Source organism: Podarcis erhardii (genome assembly GCF_964252035.2).
Source record: "Podarcis erhardii genome assembly, chromosome: 18".
Taxonomy (NCBI): domain Eukaryota; kingdom Metazoa; phylum Chordata; class Lepidosauria; order Squamata; family Lacertidae; genus Podarcis; species Podarcis erhardii.
Window position 1 is genome coordinate 10,019,876 of NC_138516.1, and position 17,530 is coordinate 10,037,405.

A 17,530-nucleotide genomic window follows, 5' to 3' on the forward strand; every position below is an offset into this window, starting at 1 on the left:
TCCAAAAACTAGGTGCGTCTTGTGGTCTGGTGCGTCTTATAGAGCGAAAAATACGGCGGTTTTAATTATCCACCAGGGCGGAAATTTTACCCCTGAAAAGGAGGACATGGCAACCCTAGGCTGGGATTTAGAGGCCTCCGAACTGTGCAGCAAAATGAGGGGCCAACTGCAGCTGGCATTGTGGTCCCTGACCTTTGGCATGCTGGTTCCTGGGCATCAGACGAGTGTGTGGGGGTTTTTTGGGGGGTATCCTAGCTTGGAGAAGGTTGCTGCCCACCGCCAAGCCATCGCGGGAGCCGCTCGATGTTCCGGGTCTCTCGAAAGCGGCTTAGTTCGACGGCGGCATCTTTCTGGCGGGGCTAATCTGGCGGGAGGGAAAGTTGTCGGAGTGGCTGATCGGATTTCAAGCCCTGTCCTGGTTCATTGCTGATCTCTAACCCCCCCCCCCTTCACCCAACTCCCGTCGCCTAATCCCTGGGCTGAACCCAGATTGGCACAGACCGGAGAGAGCTTTTAAAAGCTTTCCACTGTCCTGGGAGGCTGGGCTGTGGAGGTTTATGGCAAGGCATAACAGATTGAGGTTGAATCCTGACAAGACGGAAGTACTGTTTTTGGGGGACAGGAGGCGGGCAGGTGTGGAAGACTCCCTGGTCCTGAATGGGGTAACTGTGCCCCCAAAGGACCAAGTGTGCAGCCTGGGAGTCATCCATGGAGGCGCAGGTCAATTCTGTGTCCAGGGCAGCTCCATCTGGTACGCAGGATGAGACCCTCCCTGCCCGCAGACTGTCTGGCCAGAGTGATGCATGCTCTGGTTATCTCTCGCTTGGACTACTGCAATGCGCTCTCCGTGGTGCTACCTTTGAAGGTGACCCGGAAACTACAATTAATCCAGAATGTGGCAGCTAGACTGGTGACTGGGAGCGGCCGCCAAGACCATATAACACCGGTCTTGAAAGACCTACATTGGCTCCCAGGACGTTTCCGAGCACAATTCAAAGTGTTGGTGCTGACCTTGAAAGCCCTAAATGGCCTCGGTCCAGTATACCTGAAGGAGCGTCTCCACCTCCATTGTCCAGCCTGGACACGGAGGTCCAGCACTGAGGGCCTTCTGGCGGTTCCCTCATTGCGAGAAGTGAGGTTACAGGGAACCAGGCAGAGGGCCTTCTCGGTGGCGGCGCCCTCCCTGTGGAACGCCCTCCCACCAGATGTCAAAGAGAAAAATAACTACCAAACTTTTAGAAGGCATCTAAAGGCAGCCCTGTTTAGGGGAGCTTTTCATGTTTATTAGCTTATAGTATTTTAGTGTTTTGTTGGAAGCCGCCCAGAGTGGCTGGGGAAACCCAGCCAGATGGGCTGGGTATAAATAACATTATTATTATTATTATTATTATTATTATTATTATTATTATTCTCCACACCTTTCTCTTCGAGGAAAACAAAAGCCCGGAATGGATTGCACCCTCACCCCAAAATGGTGGGCTCCCGTCTCTCAGTCTGTCCAACACTCAGGTATGGTTGGACTTGTACGGTCGTATCTTGGCTCTCAAATGCCTTGGCTCCCGAACAAACCAGCTCCCGAGCCATCAAATGTGAGCTTTCCAGTTTCCGAACGATTTTCAGAAGCCAAACGTCCGACGGCGGCTTCTGCGACTTCCGATTGGCTGCGGGAGCCAACAGGAAGCCGCGCTTTGGTTTCCGAACATTTTGGAAGTCGAACGGACTCTGTTCAAGGTACGGCTGTAGTTCCACAGTGTTATTGGTACTCTAGTTGCCAACACCACCCCCTGACTAATAATAATAATAATAACAATTTTATTATTTATATGATGTCTGTCTGACTAGAATGCTTCAGCCAATCTGGACAGGCTTCCAGCGAAATAGAAAAACACCATAAAACATCAAACATTTTTTAAATACCCACTTCCCTAGAAAGGGCTACCTTCAGATGTCTTCTAAAAGTCTGTTTAACAATTGAAGACCCTCCAAGTCTCCCTATTTTGGAATAGGACGTCCCTATTTTCAGGGGAGAAACATTGGAGGGGATGGAATAGGACGTCCCTATTTTCAGGGGAGAAACGTTGGAGGGGATGGAATAGGACGTCCCTATTTTCAGGGGGGAAACATTGGAGGGGATGGAATAGGACGTCCCTATTTTCAGGGGAGAAACATTGGAGGGGATGGAATAGTACGTCCCTATTTTCAGGGGAGCAACGTTGAAGGGGATGGAATAGGACATCCCTATTTTCAGGGGAGAAACGTTGGAGGGGATGGAATAGGACGTCCCTATTTTCAGGGGAGAAACGTTGGAGGGGATGGAATAGGACGTCCCTATTTTCATGGGATAAACATTGGAGGGGGTGGAATAGGACGTCCCTATTTTCAGGGGAGCAACATTGGAGGGGATGGAATAGGACGTCCCTATTTTCATGGGAAAATGAAACGAAAAGAGCCGCAAATACCAAAATGCAAAATAAAAAGCAAAAACAGACAGACCTCAGCGTAACGCTCAAATTGGAAGCGTAATGCTCAAAATGGAAGTATGGCTCTCAAATCGGAAGCGTGGCTCTCAAAATGGAGCATGTTCGGCTTCCGGAAAAAGTTCGCAAACCAGAACACTTCCTTCCGGGTTTGCAGCACTTGGTTCCAAGTTGTTTGAGTACCAAAGGCGTTTGGAAACCAAGGGACCCCTGTAAGGGTTAGTAACTTCCCCTCCAGCTTGCGCAATCCTGTGTCCCTTGCCACGGTTTGTGCTTTTGCGGCGTTCTTGTTTAGGTTACTTATTATTACTCCCCCTTATCTCGGCGCCTTTCTTGGGCTAGGAATGCAAGGCCGCTGTGTTTTCCGAAGCAGGAAGGGGGTGCAGAACAGAGCCCAAGGCGCTTTGATGGTGTGTGGCGGTTTGGTGGCGGAGTGTGTGTGTGTGTGTGTGGACCTCCGTCGGGAGATTATCGAAGGCACAGATGTACACGTCGGCTAATGAATTACTCCCAGCGGAGACCTCACCTGACTTGACCTCCGCTTAGACTGCGCCCCGGTGAGGGAGAGCTGTCCTCTTGTGACCTTGCCTCTGGGAACTGCGGCTTTTGTTGCATGACATCGCGGCCTCTTATCTCCCCAAACCGACCCCCCCTCCCAACCTTGAGCGAAGGGGGGGGCAAGCAGGAAACACGCAAATCCAAACCCGGGTACGTCGGCGGAAAGACGGGCCGGCGTCTTGCGCAAATTAATATTCTTATCGCTGTTGGTTGTTTTATTTTACTGCCCTAAAGCCCCAGGGCGCAGCTTAGTTTTGAAAACTCGCCACTACCGGGAAACGCATTGGCATCTAATAAAATGTAGCAGAAGTTCACGCAGTTGCTTATGGGATGGTTTCATCGCCGGTCTTTTTTTGCACTGGAAATATTGGGCCTGCTTTGAAAGAGGATTTGGGCAAATTCACGGAGGGAAAGGAATCTCAGTTGCTGGGAACCGAAGGAGGGGAGAGGGTGAGGCCACAACTGGAATACCACACCCAGTTCTGGGTTCGAATCCTGATTGTGGGTTTGAGGGGCTTATCGGTTGGCCACTGTGAGAAAAGGAGGCTGGGATAGGTGGGCCACAGGACTGTCCCTGAGGACGCGGGTGGCGCTGTGGTCTAAACCACTGAGCCTCTTGGGTTTGCCGATAGGAAGGTCGGCGGTTCGAATCCCCGCCACGGCGGTGAGCTCCCGTTGCTCTGTCCCAGCTCCTGCCAGCCTAGCAGTTCGAAAGCACGCCAGTACAAGTAGATAAATAGGTACCACTGCGGCAGGATGGTAAACGGTGTTTCCGTGCGCTCTGGTTTCCGTCATGTGCCAGAAGCGGTTTAGTCCTGCTGCCACATGACCCGGAAAGCTGTCTGTGGACAAATGCCGGCTCCCTTGGCCTGAAAGTGAGATGAGCGCCACAACCCCCTAATTGCCTTTGACTGGACTTAACCGTCCAGGGGTCCTTTATCTTTTTTTACCTTACCCTGGATCAATGGACTTTTCTCAACCTGTGGGTCCCCAGATGTTGTTGAACTACAACTCCCATCACCCCTGGCTAGCAAGGCCAGAGCTCAGGGATGATGGGAGTTGTAGTCGAACAACATCTGGGGACCCACAGGTTGAGAACTGCTGCTTTAAAGGTTTTGTCTACCAAGGGTGCTCCTCACGTCCTACGTCCTCACAGCCCTCCAATAAACTCACAAGGTACTGTAGTTAAGCATGCCTAAAACGGCATATATTAAAGGAAACTTTGTACCCAAACGCGGGATGTTGGTGGGGGAAATCGCTTTGCAAAAAATGCAGCTGTCGGGCAAAATTGCACAATCAGCGAACAGGTGTCGATAAACCTGCACTGAGGCCCTGATGTATTTGCACGGGGACCTGATTAAAAAACAACAACGACGAATAAATTTGCAAACTGAAACGTCGTAGGTGGATTTTAAGATGGGGGGGGGGGGACAAAACGAGCCACTGAAATGGACAGGTTTTGCCCCTCCGTGACTGCTAGGGGGCTGGGAGACCAGGAAACTGTGTCGGGCAAGGCGAAGACTATCGCAAAAGGGTTGAAGGATAGACATTCCCAATTAGCGGGGCAGCTGCACAGTTTCGTATTACCTGCCCTGGGAAAAAACAGCCTGGCAGCCCCTTTAGATGAGGAAAAGCTGTTTCCGTGGCGGGGGCCAGACTTAACCCTTTCCCATTTGCTCCATTTCTTCCAAATGCCTCCCTTCCCTCCCTCAGCCTGTTTGGTTATCCTGACTGGGAATTAATTCAGCATTGAGAAACCTGAGGCCTCGGCAGGGTGTGTGTGTGAACGTGGCCCTCCGCTCCTTTCTGACCGGCCCTCGGGACTCTCCACCCCACTCCTTGCCAGCTCTGCTTCACATTTCTGGCTGGGATGCCTCCTCTGATCAGAGAATCATGGAATTCTAAAGCTAGATGGGGCCCTGTGGGGTCATCCAGTCCAACCCTGCACAACGCAGGACCATGCTGCTCTCGAACCTGCAACCTTGGCATTCATCAGCACCACGCTGCAGCCAACAGAGCTACCCGGGTCCATGAACTCTCGCCTCCTGGGTGTGGGGATAGAAAAAAATTGTGTGCATGTGTATTTGTGTAGAAACTAGCTTACTGTGCATGGGGAAAATTTGCATCTGTTTCTGTGCCCACTTATGCCTTCTGGACCCCCCCACCAAAGCCATGTGGCCCCTGGAAGGTTTTGCAGGAGGGACTTTGGCCCCTGGGCTGATTAAACTTCCCCAGCTTGGTTTGAGAGAGAGAGAGAGAGCAGAAAAGGAGAAATTATTTGGATGTGTGTGAGAGAGAGATGGAATCTGTAGTTACAGCGGTACCTTGGTTCTCGAACGGGTTGGCTCCCAAGCAAATCGGCTCCCAAACAACGCAGACCCAGAAGTGAGTGTTCCGGTTTGCGAACGCTTTTTGGAAGCAGAACGTCCGATGCGGCTTCCGATTGAGCGCAGCTTGTCTTGATTTCCGAACGGTTTCGGGAGTCGAGCGGGCTCCTGGAACGGATTAAGTTCGAGAACCAAGGTACCGCTGTAAAAGCTAAAGGGGCCCCTGACCATTAGGTCCAGTCGTGGCCGACTCTGGGGTTGCGGCGCTCATCTCGCTTTACTGGCCGAGGGAGCCGGCGTACAGCTTCCGGGTCACGTGGCCAGCATGACTAAGCCGCTTCTGGCGAACCAGAGCAGCGCACAGAAACGCCGTTTACCTTCCCACCGGAGCGGTACCTATTTATCTACTTGCACTTTGACGTGCTTTCGAACTGCAAGGTTGGCAGGAGCAGGGACCGAGCAATGGGAGCTCACCCCGTCATTGCGGGGATTCAAACCGCCGACCTTCTGATCGGCAAGTCCTAGGCCCTGTTTAGACCACAGCGCCACCTGCGTCCCAGGTACCGCTGTATTGATGTGCAATTTTGCAAATCCTGGGAGGTCCGGCAATTTGGGCTGCTTCCCCTCTTGGCGTTGCCTCGGAGCGGATTGCTGCGTTTCCACCAGCCCTGCCAAAACCTCCTCCGCCGTGGCAGGTCGGGAGAGCCGCAGGCCGTGGCGTACGAGTGGAAACTGGGGCTCCGTTGGCAGCCCAAATCTGCCGCCTGAAGCTGCAGGCTCTGGGTGGGGCACAGAGGATGAAGGGGGGGGGGGAAGAGAGAAACAACATTTCCAGTCAAGCCGCGCAGAGCCAAATTTTCTTGGCACGGCGGCAGGGCGGGGCTTTGGCTGCTTGGTTTCTGACCAAAATGCTCAATTACTCGTAAGGGGAAGCAGATTTCAAATTGTAGCTGGAAGCTCTTCTGAAGCGGCTGCTTGTTCCGTCCCGTCCCGTCCCATCCCGTCCGTATCCTGCCTCCTCTTCCTTCCCACGAGCTCAAGGTCCCTCCCGTTCCCCGTTTTCTTTCCACAACGGCCCTACCGGGTAGGCCCAGCAGAAAGCAGCTGATGAACAGAAACACTGGCCTCCATTTTTATAGGGTTGCTGTGACCTGTCTAACTTGCAGAGCCGGTCTCTTGCAAATAGTGTTCCCCCAGCTGAAAAGACAAGGATAAAAATTCCTTAGCTATAAGCTATGAGTGTGGGACGCGGGTGGCGCTGTGGGTTAAACCACAGAGCTTAGGACTTGCCGATCAGAAGGTCGACGGTTCGAATCCCTGCGACCGGGTGAGCTCCCGTTGTTCAGTCCCTGCTCCTGCCCACCTAGCAGTTCGAAAGCACACCAGTGCAAGTAGATAAATAGGTACCGCTCCGGCAGGAAGGTAAATGGCGTTTCCGTGCGCTGCTCTGGTTCGCCAGAAGCGGCTTAGTCCTGCTGGCCACATGACCCGGAAGCTGTATGCCGGATCCCTTGGCCAGTAAAGCAAGATGAGCGCCGCAACCCCAGAGTTGGCCACGACTGGACCTAATGGTCAGGGGTCCCTTTACCTTTAAGGTAGTCTCTATGGGAGTATATTGTATTTAATTATGGGGTATCAGAGTTTTTAGGGGGCTAACCATTCTGGGATCACTGGGATAGCAGGCTTGTTGGTTTCTGATTGTCTGATTTTTTCAGTTTCATTGTTCTGTATGGGACAATGACGATAAAGATTATCGTATCGTATACAGAAGAGGCAATCCTTCCTGAGAGAGGCGAATGCCTCTTCTCAGCTCAGGCATGAATCCACCAGGATGTCCTTGTAGGAATGCCTCTATGCAGAAGAGGCAATCCTTCATGAGAGAGGTGAATCCCTCTTCTTACAGTGGGCGTGTATCTACCCAGATATGTTTGGAGGAATGCCTGTACACAGAAGAGGCAATCCTTTCCGAGAGAAGTGAATGCCTCTTCTCAGATCAGGCATGAATCCATGTGTTTGGAGGAATGCCTCTATTCAGAAGAGGCATTCTGTGCTGGTCCCGGGGAGAGGTTACCGTGGGGCGAGGTCCAGGACCTGAGTCGAGGGTCGGCAGACAGTCCTCCATGGGTGAAGCGGGGTCCAAAGCGAGGAGCCGGACAAGGACAGGAACTCTGGAGGAACAGGACTGGGTGCTGGCCAAAACAGCTCTTCAACGACGTTGCTCCCGCAACCTGGGACCGGGCTGACTGGCCTTTATCTTCTCTGAGGCCAGGGGTGGTCCCGGCCCCCAGGAGACCCACCTCTCCTGGCCTTAAGGCGAGCACTCCTCCTGGGAGAAACCAGTTCCCTCCGCCTCTCTGCCCTGAGCCTCTGCAGCTCAGGAGAGGCTGGAGGGTTACTGGACCCAGGGGAAGACTCACCTTCCCCTGACGGGGCTGGGAGAGGAGCACCTGCAGGCAATGGGTCCTCCATCACCTCCGGAGCCAGAGTGGATACATCTGGTGCCTGCTCCTGAGGATCCGGCACAGGTGCAGGCGCTTCAGAATCAAGGCCCTGCCCCGGTTCAGCCAGCCCTGGAGGTGGGGACTCCTGTGCAGGCTGGGATTCCTCTGGTTCAGCCTCTGAATCAGATTCCCAGGCCATCACACTCAGCTTCCTCTGACGGGGCTGAGAGTGGAGCACCTGCAGGCAATGGGTCCTCCATCACCTCCGGAGCCAGAGCAGACTCACCTGAGGATCCAGCACAGGTGAGGACCCTTCCGGCTCAGGCCCCAGCCCCGGCTCAGCTGGTTCTGTAGGCGGGGACTCCTGTGCAGGCTGGGATTCCTCCGGTTCAACCTCTGAATCAGATTCCCAGGCCATCACACCTTCGCTCTTGAGAGAACGGATGTGGGACTCCCTCTTGACTGCCTCTCTTTCTCTCTCTCTCTTTTCCAGGATGAGTTCCACCCGTTTATTGAGGCACTACTCCCCCACGTCCGGGCCTTCGCCTACACCTGGTTCAACCTCCAGGCCCGCAAGCGCAAGTACTTCAAGAAGCATGAGAAGCGCATGACGAAGGACGAGGAGCGAGCGGTGAAAGACGAGCTCCTCAACGAAAAGCCCGAGGTGAAGCAGAAGTGGGCGTCCCGCTTGCTGGCCAAGCTGCGGAAGGACATCCGCCCGGAGTACCGGGAGGACTTTGTCCTTTCCATCACGGGGAAGAAGCCCTCCTGCTGCGTCCTCTCCAACCCCGACCAGAAGGGCAAGATGCGGAGGATCGACTGCCTCCGACAGGCCGACAAAGTCTGGCGGCTGGACCTGGTGATGGTAATTCTCTTCAAGGGCATCCCCCTGGAGAGCACCGACGGGGAGCGGCTGGTCAAGGCTGCCCAGTGCACCCACCCCATCCTCTGCGTCCAGCCTCACCACATCAGCGTCTCCGTCAAGGAACTGGACCTCTACCTGGCGTATTTCATCCGAGAGAGAGGTAAGCGGCCCGAGACGGCGGGAAAGACTCGCTTCGCGCCTCGGCGTCCATGGGACTTCTTGGCGCAAACGGAGGGGCAAATGGAGTTAAGGGAGGGCGTTTCGTGGTGCCAGATTAAGGGTAGTTGTGAAAGAAAGGAGGTCATTTCACAGTTGTGAATTAAGGGAGGGCATTTTGTAGTTGTGAGTTAAGGGATGGCATTTCGTGGTTGTGATTTAAGAGAGGGCATTTTGTCATTGTGAAAGGGCATTTCGTAGTTGTGAATTAAGGGAGGGTGTTTTGTAGTTGTGAATCTAATGGCATTTCGTGGTTGTGAATTAAGGGAGGGCGTTTCGTAGTTGTGAATTAAGGGAGGGCATTTAGTAGTTGTGAGTTAAGGGAGGGCATTTTGTGGTTGTGAATTCAGGAAGGGCATTTTGTAGTTGTGAATTAAGGGAAGGCCTTTCATGGTTGTGAATTAAGGGAGGGCGTTTCGTGGTTGTGAATTAAGGAAGGGCATTTTGTGGTTGTGGAAGCGCATTTCGTAGTTGTGAGTTAAGGGAGGGCATTTTGTAGTTGTGAATTAAGAGGGCATTTTGTGGTTGTAAATTAAGAGGGCATTTTGTGGTTGTGAGTTAAGGGAGGGCATTTCGTGGTTGTGAAAGGGCATTTGGTAGTTGTGAATTAAGGGAGGGCATTTCGTGGTTGTGAATTAAGGGAGGGTGTTTCGTGGTTGTGAATTAAGGGAGGGCATTTCGTAGTTGTGAATTAGGAGAGGGGCATGTCATAGTTGTGAAAAGGCATTCCGTAGTCGTGAATCTAAGGAGGGCATTTCTTGGTCACAAATCAAGGGATCTCCTCTTGCAGTCATGAATTTTGTAGTCATTTTATAGTCATGAATCACAGGACAGCCTTCCTTGGTTGTGAATTAGAGGATAGGTTTTAGTCATAAACTAAGGAACAGCATTCCTTGGTCACAAACTGAGGGGCAAATGGATCTGTCTATTTTGGTTTTTCTTGGATCGTGACCCCTTCCCCTTCCCAGCATTGAGTTTGTCCCATTTCTGCTTGCAATACCAATTTGAAAATTCTGCGTGGGATTTTGCACAGATATTTGAAGGCGTTTCTCCTGGTACAGCGAGGGTCATAACTTTCAGACATTTTACTTGCGCCAGTTCAGCTATATGACCGTAAAACTGCCTGGTGGGTGGGATCCTGGCTGCAGAGCACATTTTGAGGGATAACACCATCTTGGGTGACCCCCTTCATTTGGGAAAAGTGCAATCTGGGGTCGGGTTGTGTTTTAAACGTGGGCCGAATAATAGTGTACCCTGAGGCTGGCGTATGTCAAAAAGTAAAATTCCTGACAGTCCCCAAATTGAGCTTTTCAACCACCAAAATTGTCGAGCTTTTGGGGGAAACCTCCCCCCCCCAAAAAAAGAGTGGTTTTAAGCCTACATCCGGGTTTCCCCTGACATTTTGCAGAATTCCCCCCTGACACTACTTTTACACCCGAAAACCTGGACATGTCGGGAAGTTTCCTGAAGGATGGCAAGCCTAAAGGTAAAGATAAAGGGACCCCTGACCATTAGGTCCAGTCGTGGCCGACTCTGGGGTTGCGGCGCTCATCTTGCTTTACTGGCCGAGGGAGCCAGCGTACTGCTTCCGGGTCATGTGGCCAGCAGGACTAAGCCGCTTCTGGCAAACCAGAGCAGCGCACGGAAACGCCGTTTACCTTCCCTCTGGAGTGGTACCTATTTATCTACTTGCACTTTGACGTGCTTTTGAACTGCTAGGTTGGCAGGAGCAGGGACCGAGCAACAGGAGCTCACCCCGTCATTGCGGGGATTCGAACCGCCGACCTTCTGATCGGCAAGCCTTAGGCTCTGTGGATTAATCCACAGCGCCACCCACGTCCCTATGGCAAGCCTAGTGCAGCCCTAATCTAGCCATGCTAATAAATTGCCCCTCCTTGTATAAAAGCAGTATATCTGTCAATAGAACAGGGGGACTGGACAAGAAAGGCATTTCTGAAAAGTAAGAGCTGTTTGACCGTGGGATGGAAGGCCGTTGCGGACTCTCCTTCCTTTGAGGTTTTTAAGAGAGTTAAGATGGTCCCTTATCAGGGATGCTTCAGCTGAGATTCCTGCATCACAAAGGGGGTTGGGCTGGATAGCCTCTAGGGGTCCCTTTCAACTCTGCAATTCTGTGATTCCCAGGAAAACTGAGCCGAGAAACAACCCGTTTTGCAGTTCCCTTATCTGGAAAGCAAATCATGTCTCTTGACTCCTCTCACTCTTTCTCCTGCCTGCGGTGAATATTAAGCCCTGATAACTTTTAACCCAAAAACTTAACTTTTAACCAAAGAGCTACAACAACGGGGGATAAAGTGAAGGGCGATCGCTGCACAGCATGCAAAAAATGTGTGGTTTCCCCCCTCCTCTTGCTGTTTCCTGACCCTGACCTCAGGCTGTCTGGGTCCGCAGCCTTGAAATCTCCTGATCTAATTGCTACCAAACCCCAGGCAGTAAAATCACAGCTGATAAGGCCTCCTGTCACTTTCGCTCTCTGGAGGAAGCAGCCCTCCCTCCCTTTCCCTTTTAAGGTAGATTCTTCCCCGTTTAAGGCAGAACAGGGATTCGTTCTCGGTCTGAGGCTGCAAAAAGCATGTGTCGGCCCCCTACAGCCTCAAATTTCTTTGGTTCTGTGTGAGTCTCCGATGGTCAACCCTGGTTGTTGAGTTAATTCAGAAAGGGGGGCACGTTTCTGCTGGGGGCCGCAGGGTCGAGTCTCAAAAGTCTGTGGAGCCAGAAATGCAAGATTTCTAGTGGGTTAAACCACACAGCCTAGGACTTGCTGGTCAGAAGGTCGGCGGTTCGAATCCCCGTGATTCTTTTGCTAATAATCCATGCCTTTGAGCCAATTCGCCCGAATAGTAGATTGCTTTACGTGCGTGAAAATCTTTTGCCCCTCTTTCCTTTTTAAAAAGAAGATCTTCACAAACCCTTCCTGCCGTTTACAGCTATGATTCAGGCCGATCTGTGCTATGCATTGCGAACCATGCTTTCCTCTCCTCCAGAATCCTGGGAGACGTAGTTTGCTAAGGGCGCTGGGAACTGTAGCGTGGTTGCAGTGGGGGGCGGGGCGAACTACAGACCCTGAGATTCTTTGCAGGCAATGGCGACGCATTTGCTTTAAACGCGCAACCTTCGTTTTTATCCGAAACCTATTCACCTTAATGAATTCAGCAAGGCCCAGAGGATGTTGACTTTTCAAAGCCTGATAGTCACTGACGACACACCTCCAGCTGCCCACTAGGCAATCCCACTGCCTTGGGAGCGACTGCCGCACTCCAAGAATTTGACCTGGGTCTCTTGCTGTCTCCCTGGTCCTCCAACTCAGCCGGCAGAGACTCTTGATCTCTGGAGGTTGTGGGTTCGAATCCTGCCTTGGCCCAAAGATTCCTGCATTGCAGATTCTAGCATTCTAATATGGACTGGGAACTGTGGCTGTGCCCCCCTGCCTTTTGCCAGCACTGCATTTCACGGGTCTGACTTTGCAGGCTGTGTTTGTGGGGGTTTTTGGGGGGGGGTGTCAGTTTGTGGGCGACGCATAGTTTTAAGATTCAGCTTCTGTTGTCTCTGACATTATCAGTCTGGAGCAGTTGCAGCCGGTCTCTCTTGCCAGCCCTCCTTATGATATACGATAATGCTCTCACTCTCACTCTCCTTTCTCCTGCGTCAGCAAAATAATTTTTTTAAAAAAATAGATTCTCAGCCGATTGCTCTGCAACGGGCAACCCCAGCTGGTTAGAAAGATCTTTTGCATCTCAATTCTTTCCTGGGCTGGATTTTATTTTATTTTAAAGGGGGGGGGGACACAGAGGGTGTCTCTCTCTCTCCCCCGAACACTTTCCACAAGGGCAGTTTGGTCAGTCCCCTTTGCTATTTTCCTTGTTTATATTTTAGGGAGATATTTCCAGGCTGATCATACTCACAGTGATAACGATAAATGCAGCAAGGTGGCACGCAATAAAATAAAATACGTTAGCAAGTACCGATTGGGGAAAAAGGAAAAAAAATACCACTTTTTTTTTAAAAGGGGGTGTTTAAAAGAATGTGGGACTGAACTTCTAGTGGCAGGCAGTTCCGAAGGGCAAAGCCTCATCCTGAGGCAGACTTTCACTAACAAAATGAATAGGGGCAGATGTCAGGTTCTGCACTTAGGAAGGAAGAACCAGATGCACAAATATAGAATGGGCGACACCTGTCTTGCTAGCAACAACCCAATACCCCCCCCAAAAAACCCCCACATATTTTAAGAGGGCATAGGATGTAAATCAGATCACCCAAAGGCCTGGTTAAAATGGAACGTTTTTGCCTGGTGCCTAAAGATGTATAATGAAGGCACCAGGCGAACTTCCCTGGAGAGAGCATTCCATAGACGGAGGAGCCACTGCAGAGAAGGCCCCGCTCTCGTGTTGCCACCCTCCGGACCTCTTGAGGAGGGGGCACACAAAGGAGGGCCTCAGAAGATGATCTCAGGGTCTGGGGAGGTTCATATGGAAAGAGGTGGTCCTTGAGGTATCGTGGTCCTGAGCCGCTTAAGGCTTTATAGGTCGAAACCAGCACTTTGAATTGGGCCCGGAAACTAATTGGTAGCCAGTGCGGTTGGACTGGGATCGGTGCAGTGTGCTCAAACCGTCTGGTGAGCAACCTGGTCGCTGAATTCTGCACCTGCTGAAGTCTCCGAACCGTCTCCAGAGGCAGCCCTACGTAGAACACATTGCAGTAATCTAACCTTGAGGTTAACAGAGCATAGACAACAGGAGTTAGGCCATTCATGTCCAGATAGGGGTGTAGCTGGGCCACCAGCCAAAGCCGATGGAATGCTATGCTCTGCCTCCACTTTATTGCTTCTGAATACCAATGGTTGTTAGGGACGCGGGTGGCGCTGTGGGTTAAACCACAGAGCCTAGGACTTGCCGATCAGAAGGTCGCGGTTCGAATCCCCGCAACAGGGTGAGCTCCCGTTGCTCGGTCCCAGCTCCTGCCAACCTTGCAGTTCGAAAGCACGTCAAAGTGCAAGTAGATAAATAGGTACCACTCCGGCGGGAAGGTAAACGGCGTTTCCGTGCGCTGCTCTGGTTTGCCAGAAGCGGCTTAGTCCTGCTGGCCACATGACCCGGAAGCTGTACGCTGGCTCCCTCGGCCAGTAAAGCGAGATGAGCGCCGCAACCCCAGAGTCGGCCACGACTGGACCTAATGGTCAGGGGTCCCTTACCAATGGTTGTTAGCCACAGGAGGGGTGAAAATGCTATGGTGCTCAGATCCATGTGGGTTTCCGACAGCCACCTGGTTGGCCGCCGCGAGAGGAGGACACGGGATGGGGCGTGCCGCCGTCCCGATCCACCGGGGTCCTCCTTGCGGGTTCAATACCGTCACCGTTCTTAATCTGGCCAGAGAACGCAGCGAATTCAATCGCACCCTTCTCTTCCTTCCCCCTCCCTCTGCCGTTCAATATTTCCCTCTTTGGATTTTGGATCTGCAACCGCAGTGGGGGGAGGGGAAAGGGCCTTCGCGTGCATGCGTGCGTATGTATACGTGTGCCCGGAGTTCCTTCCTTCCTTCCACACGCCTTCGCCGCCTCCAGGACGGCGAGGTCGCGGCTGAAAGTCAAAAGCGTTGCAGCGTAATGGTAATCAATCTCCTGCCATCGATCAAATCATATTGCGCCTTTTGCCTAGTGCTCTGGCAAACAAGGAAAGGTTTTCCGTAGTGGGAGGTGGTTTATATTTTGCACGGGCGTGGAGTGGAGGGCGCTTGTGTATCGGGGGGGGGGTTTGGTGGGGGGAGTTTTTTTGGAGAGAGAAAAAAATGCTATTTATAGAGATGCAGACTTGGCGACAAGGAGCCGGTCAAGAAGATTTTGACCTCCTTGCAAGCAATCTTGAAAGGATCGTCCAGCAAAAATGTAACTCCTGATTCCTGGGAGGTGCTCCAGATCACTGTTGGAAGCTATGAGCCAAGCAAGCCAGCCTCCTGGCTTTAATAATAATAATAATAATAATAATAATAATAATAATAATAATAATGTTATTTATACCCCACCCATCTGGCTGGGTTTCCCCAGGCACTCTGGGCAGCTTCCAACAAAACACTAAAATACAATAACCTATTAAACATTAAAAGCTTCCCTAAACAGGGCTGCCTTCAGATGTCTTCTAAAAGTTTGGTGGTTATTTTTCTCTTAGACATCTGGTGGGAGGGCGTTCCACAGGACGGGCGCCACCACCGAGAAGGCCCTCTGCCTGGTTCCCTGTAACTTGGCTTCTCACAGGAATGGAACCGCCAGAAGGCCCTTGGAGCTGGACCTCAGTGTCTGGGCAGAATGATGGAGGTGGAGATGCTCCTTCAGGTACACTGGACCGAGGCCGTTTAGGGCATTAAAGGTCAGCACCAACACTTTGAATTGTGCTCGGAAACATCCTGGGAGCCAATGTAGTCCGGTGTTATGTGGTCCTGGTGGCCGCTCTCAGTCCCCAGTCTGGCTGCTGCATTCTGGATTAGTTGTAGTTTCCGGGTCACCTTCAAAGGCAGCCCCACGGAGAGCGCATGGCAGTAGTCCAAGCAGGCAGATAGGGTCTCATCCTGTGTCAAACCATAAACAGAAGCCATCTTTCAGTAGCACAGGAAACCTCCATGTCTCTGGTTGAAATGTGGTCCTCTAGCCTTCCCTACCTGGCCCCCAGAACTCTCCCAGGCCACACCCCTTTTCCCCCAGGCCACACCCGCTTACTGGTCTTGCTTCTCTGGAGAGGAGTGTATGTACAAAGTTAAAATTCGCACCCACTGCTCCGCCCCTTTTGACAAACCGCTCCGCTAAGAGCCTCTTCCTAATCTGCCTGCTCACCTACCTGCCTCCCTGTTCATTATGCTGCGGTTGGCGCGGCCACCTACTGGCAGTTACAGAAACTGCAGCGTGACGACAGCCTTAGGTTTATATTTATAGAGGAAGAAAGTGCAGGCACTTCTTATGCAGAAAGCCCCGCGGATATTTGGTGAAAGGCAGGAGGCAGACCTATGCTCACTTTTCTAGGTGGTGGCTGGTCCGTTAGGGGAAATGGGGCACTGCTGCCCCCAAACTTAACCAGCCTTTTTTGCCCCTCCTTACGACCAGTCTGGAGGGTGCCCTTCGCTGTCAGTTCCATCCACCACCACCTTAGCCTCAGAACTCAGGAGGGACTGGGATGCAGTCAAACTGAGAATCATTTGGTGCTGCTGGTAGTTGTCTATGGCACCCCCTGCTGCTGGGCTCCCTGCCTTCTAACCTATGAGCCCCACTGGGCGCCAGCCAACTCGGGGAAGTTGCTGTATTCAGGGCTGAGCCCCTCGCATTGGAACAGAGGGCGCTGCCTTCTGTCTATCCCAGCAATGTCAACACTGGCTGGCAGCTGGCTTTTCGTGGGTTTCAGATGGAGGACCTTTGCGACCCTAACTGGAGACGAAAAAGGGTCGAACCTGAGGTCTTTTGCATGCAAACCGGCTGCTCTCCCACTCAGCTCTTCCTCTAAAGATGAGGCAAGAGCATAGTCCTCATGCTTTTGAACGGACAGCTGCTTTTACAGAGGTAGCTAGGAATCGGTTTGACACCAAGCCCCAGGGTATTTGTATAGCGAGTCCTCAGGTTCTTTGTAAAAAAAAGTGGGTTTCTATTTGTTCCCCCGCTGGATAGAAATGACCCACAGCTCTGCCCAAGATAAATCAGAGATAAATCATGTTTAGCCTGGAGAAGAGGAGGTTAAGGGGTGATATGATAGCCATGTTCAAATATATAAAAGGATGTCACATAGAGGAGGGAGAAAGGTTGTTTTCTGCTGCTCCAGAGAAGCGGACACGGAGCAATGGATCCAAACTACAAGAAAGAAGATTCCACCTAAACATTAGGAAGAACTTCCTGACAGTAAGAGCTGTTCGACAGTGGAATTTGCTGCCAAGGAGTGTGGTGGAGTCTCCTTCTTTGGAGGTCTTTAAGCAGAGGCTTGACAACCATATGTCAGGAGTGCTCTGATGGTGTTTCCTGCTTGGCAGGGGGTTGGACTCCATGGCCCTTGTGGTCTCTTCCAACTCTATGATTCTATGATTCTATTCTATGATTCTATGAAAAATATTAGGGGTCCATTCCCCCTCTTCTCTTCCTCCAGTTTGTGGAAGGGTTTGCTTCCTAGACCTAGCGATCGGCGGAAGACGAGAAACTGGAACGCAATGGTGATGAGCAATTTAGGGTCTTACCAGCCCCGTCTGAGACCCTATCTGCCTGCGGACTGTCTCGCCAGAGTGGTGCATGCTCTGGTTATCTCCCGCTTGGACTACTGCCATGCGCTCTACGTGGGGCTGCCTTTGAAGGTGACCCGGAAACTACAACTAATCCAGAATGCGGCAGCCAGACTGGGGACTGGGAGTGGAGACCACATAACCCCGGTCCTGAAAGACCTACATTGGCTCCCAGGATGTTTCCGAGCACAATTCAAAGTGTTGGTGCTGACCTTAAAAGCCCTAAACAGCCCAGTATCCCTGAAGGAGCATCTCCAGCCCGGACACCGGGGTCCATCTCCTGAGGGTCTTCTAGCAGTTCCCTCACTGGCAACCAGGCAGAGGGCCTTCTCGGTGGTGGCACCCTCCCTGTGGAACCCGCCAGATATTAAGGAAATAAACACCTGTCTG

General features: G+C 52.0%; 1 protein-coding gene across 4 annotated transcripts in view; it reads left to right on the plus strand.

Moving 5' to 3' along the window:
- Nucleotides 1–17,530, plus strand: part of NFIC (nuclear factor I C) — a 99,378-nt gene that overhangs the window by 27,880 nt on the left and 53,968 nt on the right. For all 4 annotated transcript variants that reach the window (XM_081846260.1, XM_081846258.1, XM_081846261.1 and 1 more), the window contains exon 2: nucleotides 8,297–8,828. In XM_081846260.1, coding sequence (XP_081702386.1) covers nucleotides 8,297–8,828 — 532 coding nt within the window. The remainder of the gene's footprint in view (nucleotides 1–8,296; nucleotides 8,829–17,530) is intronic.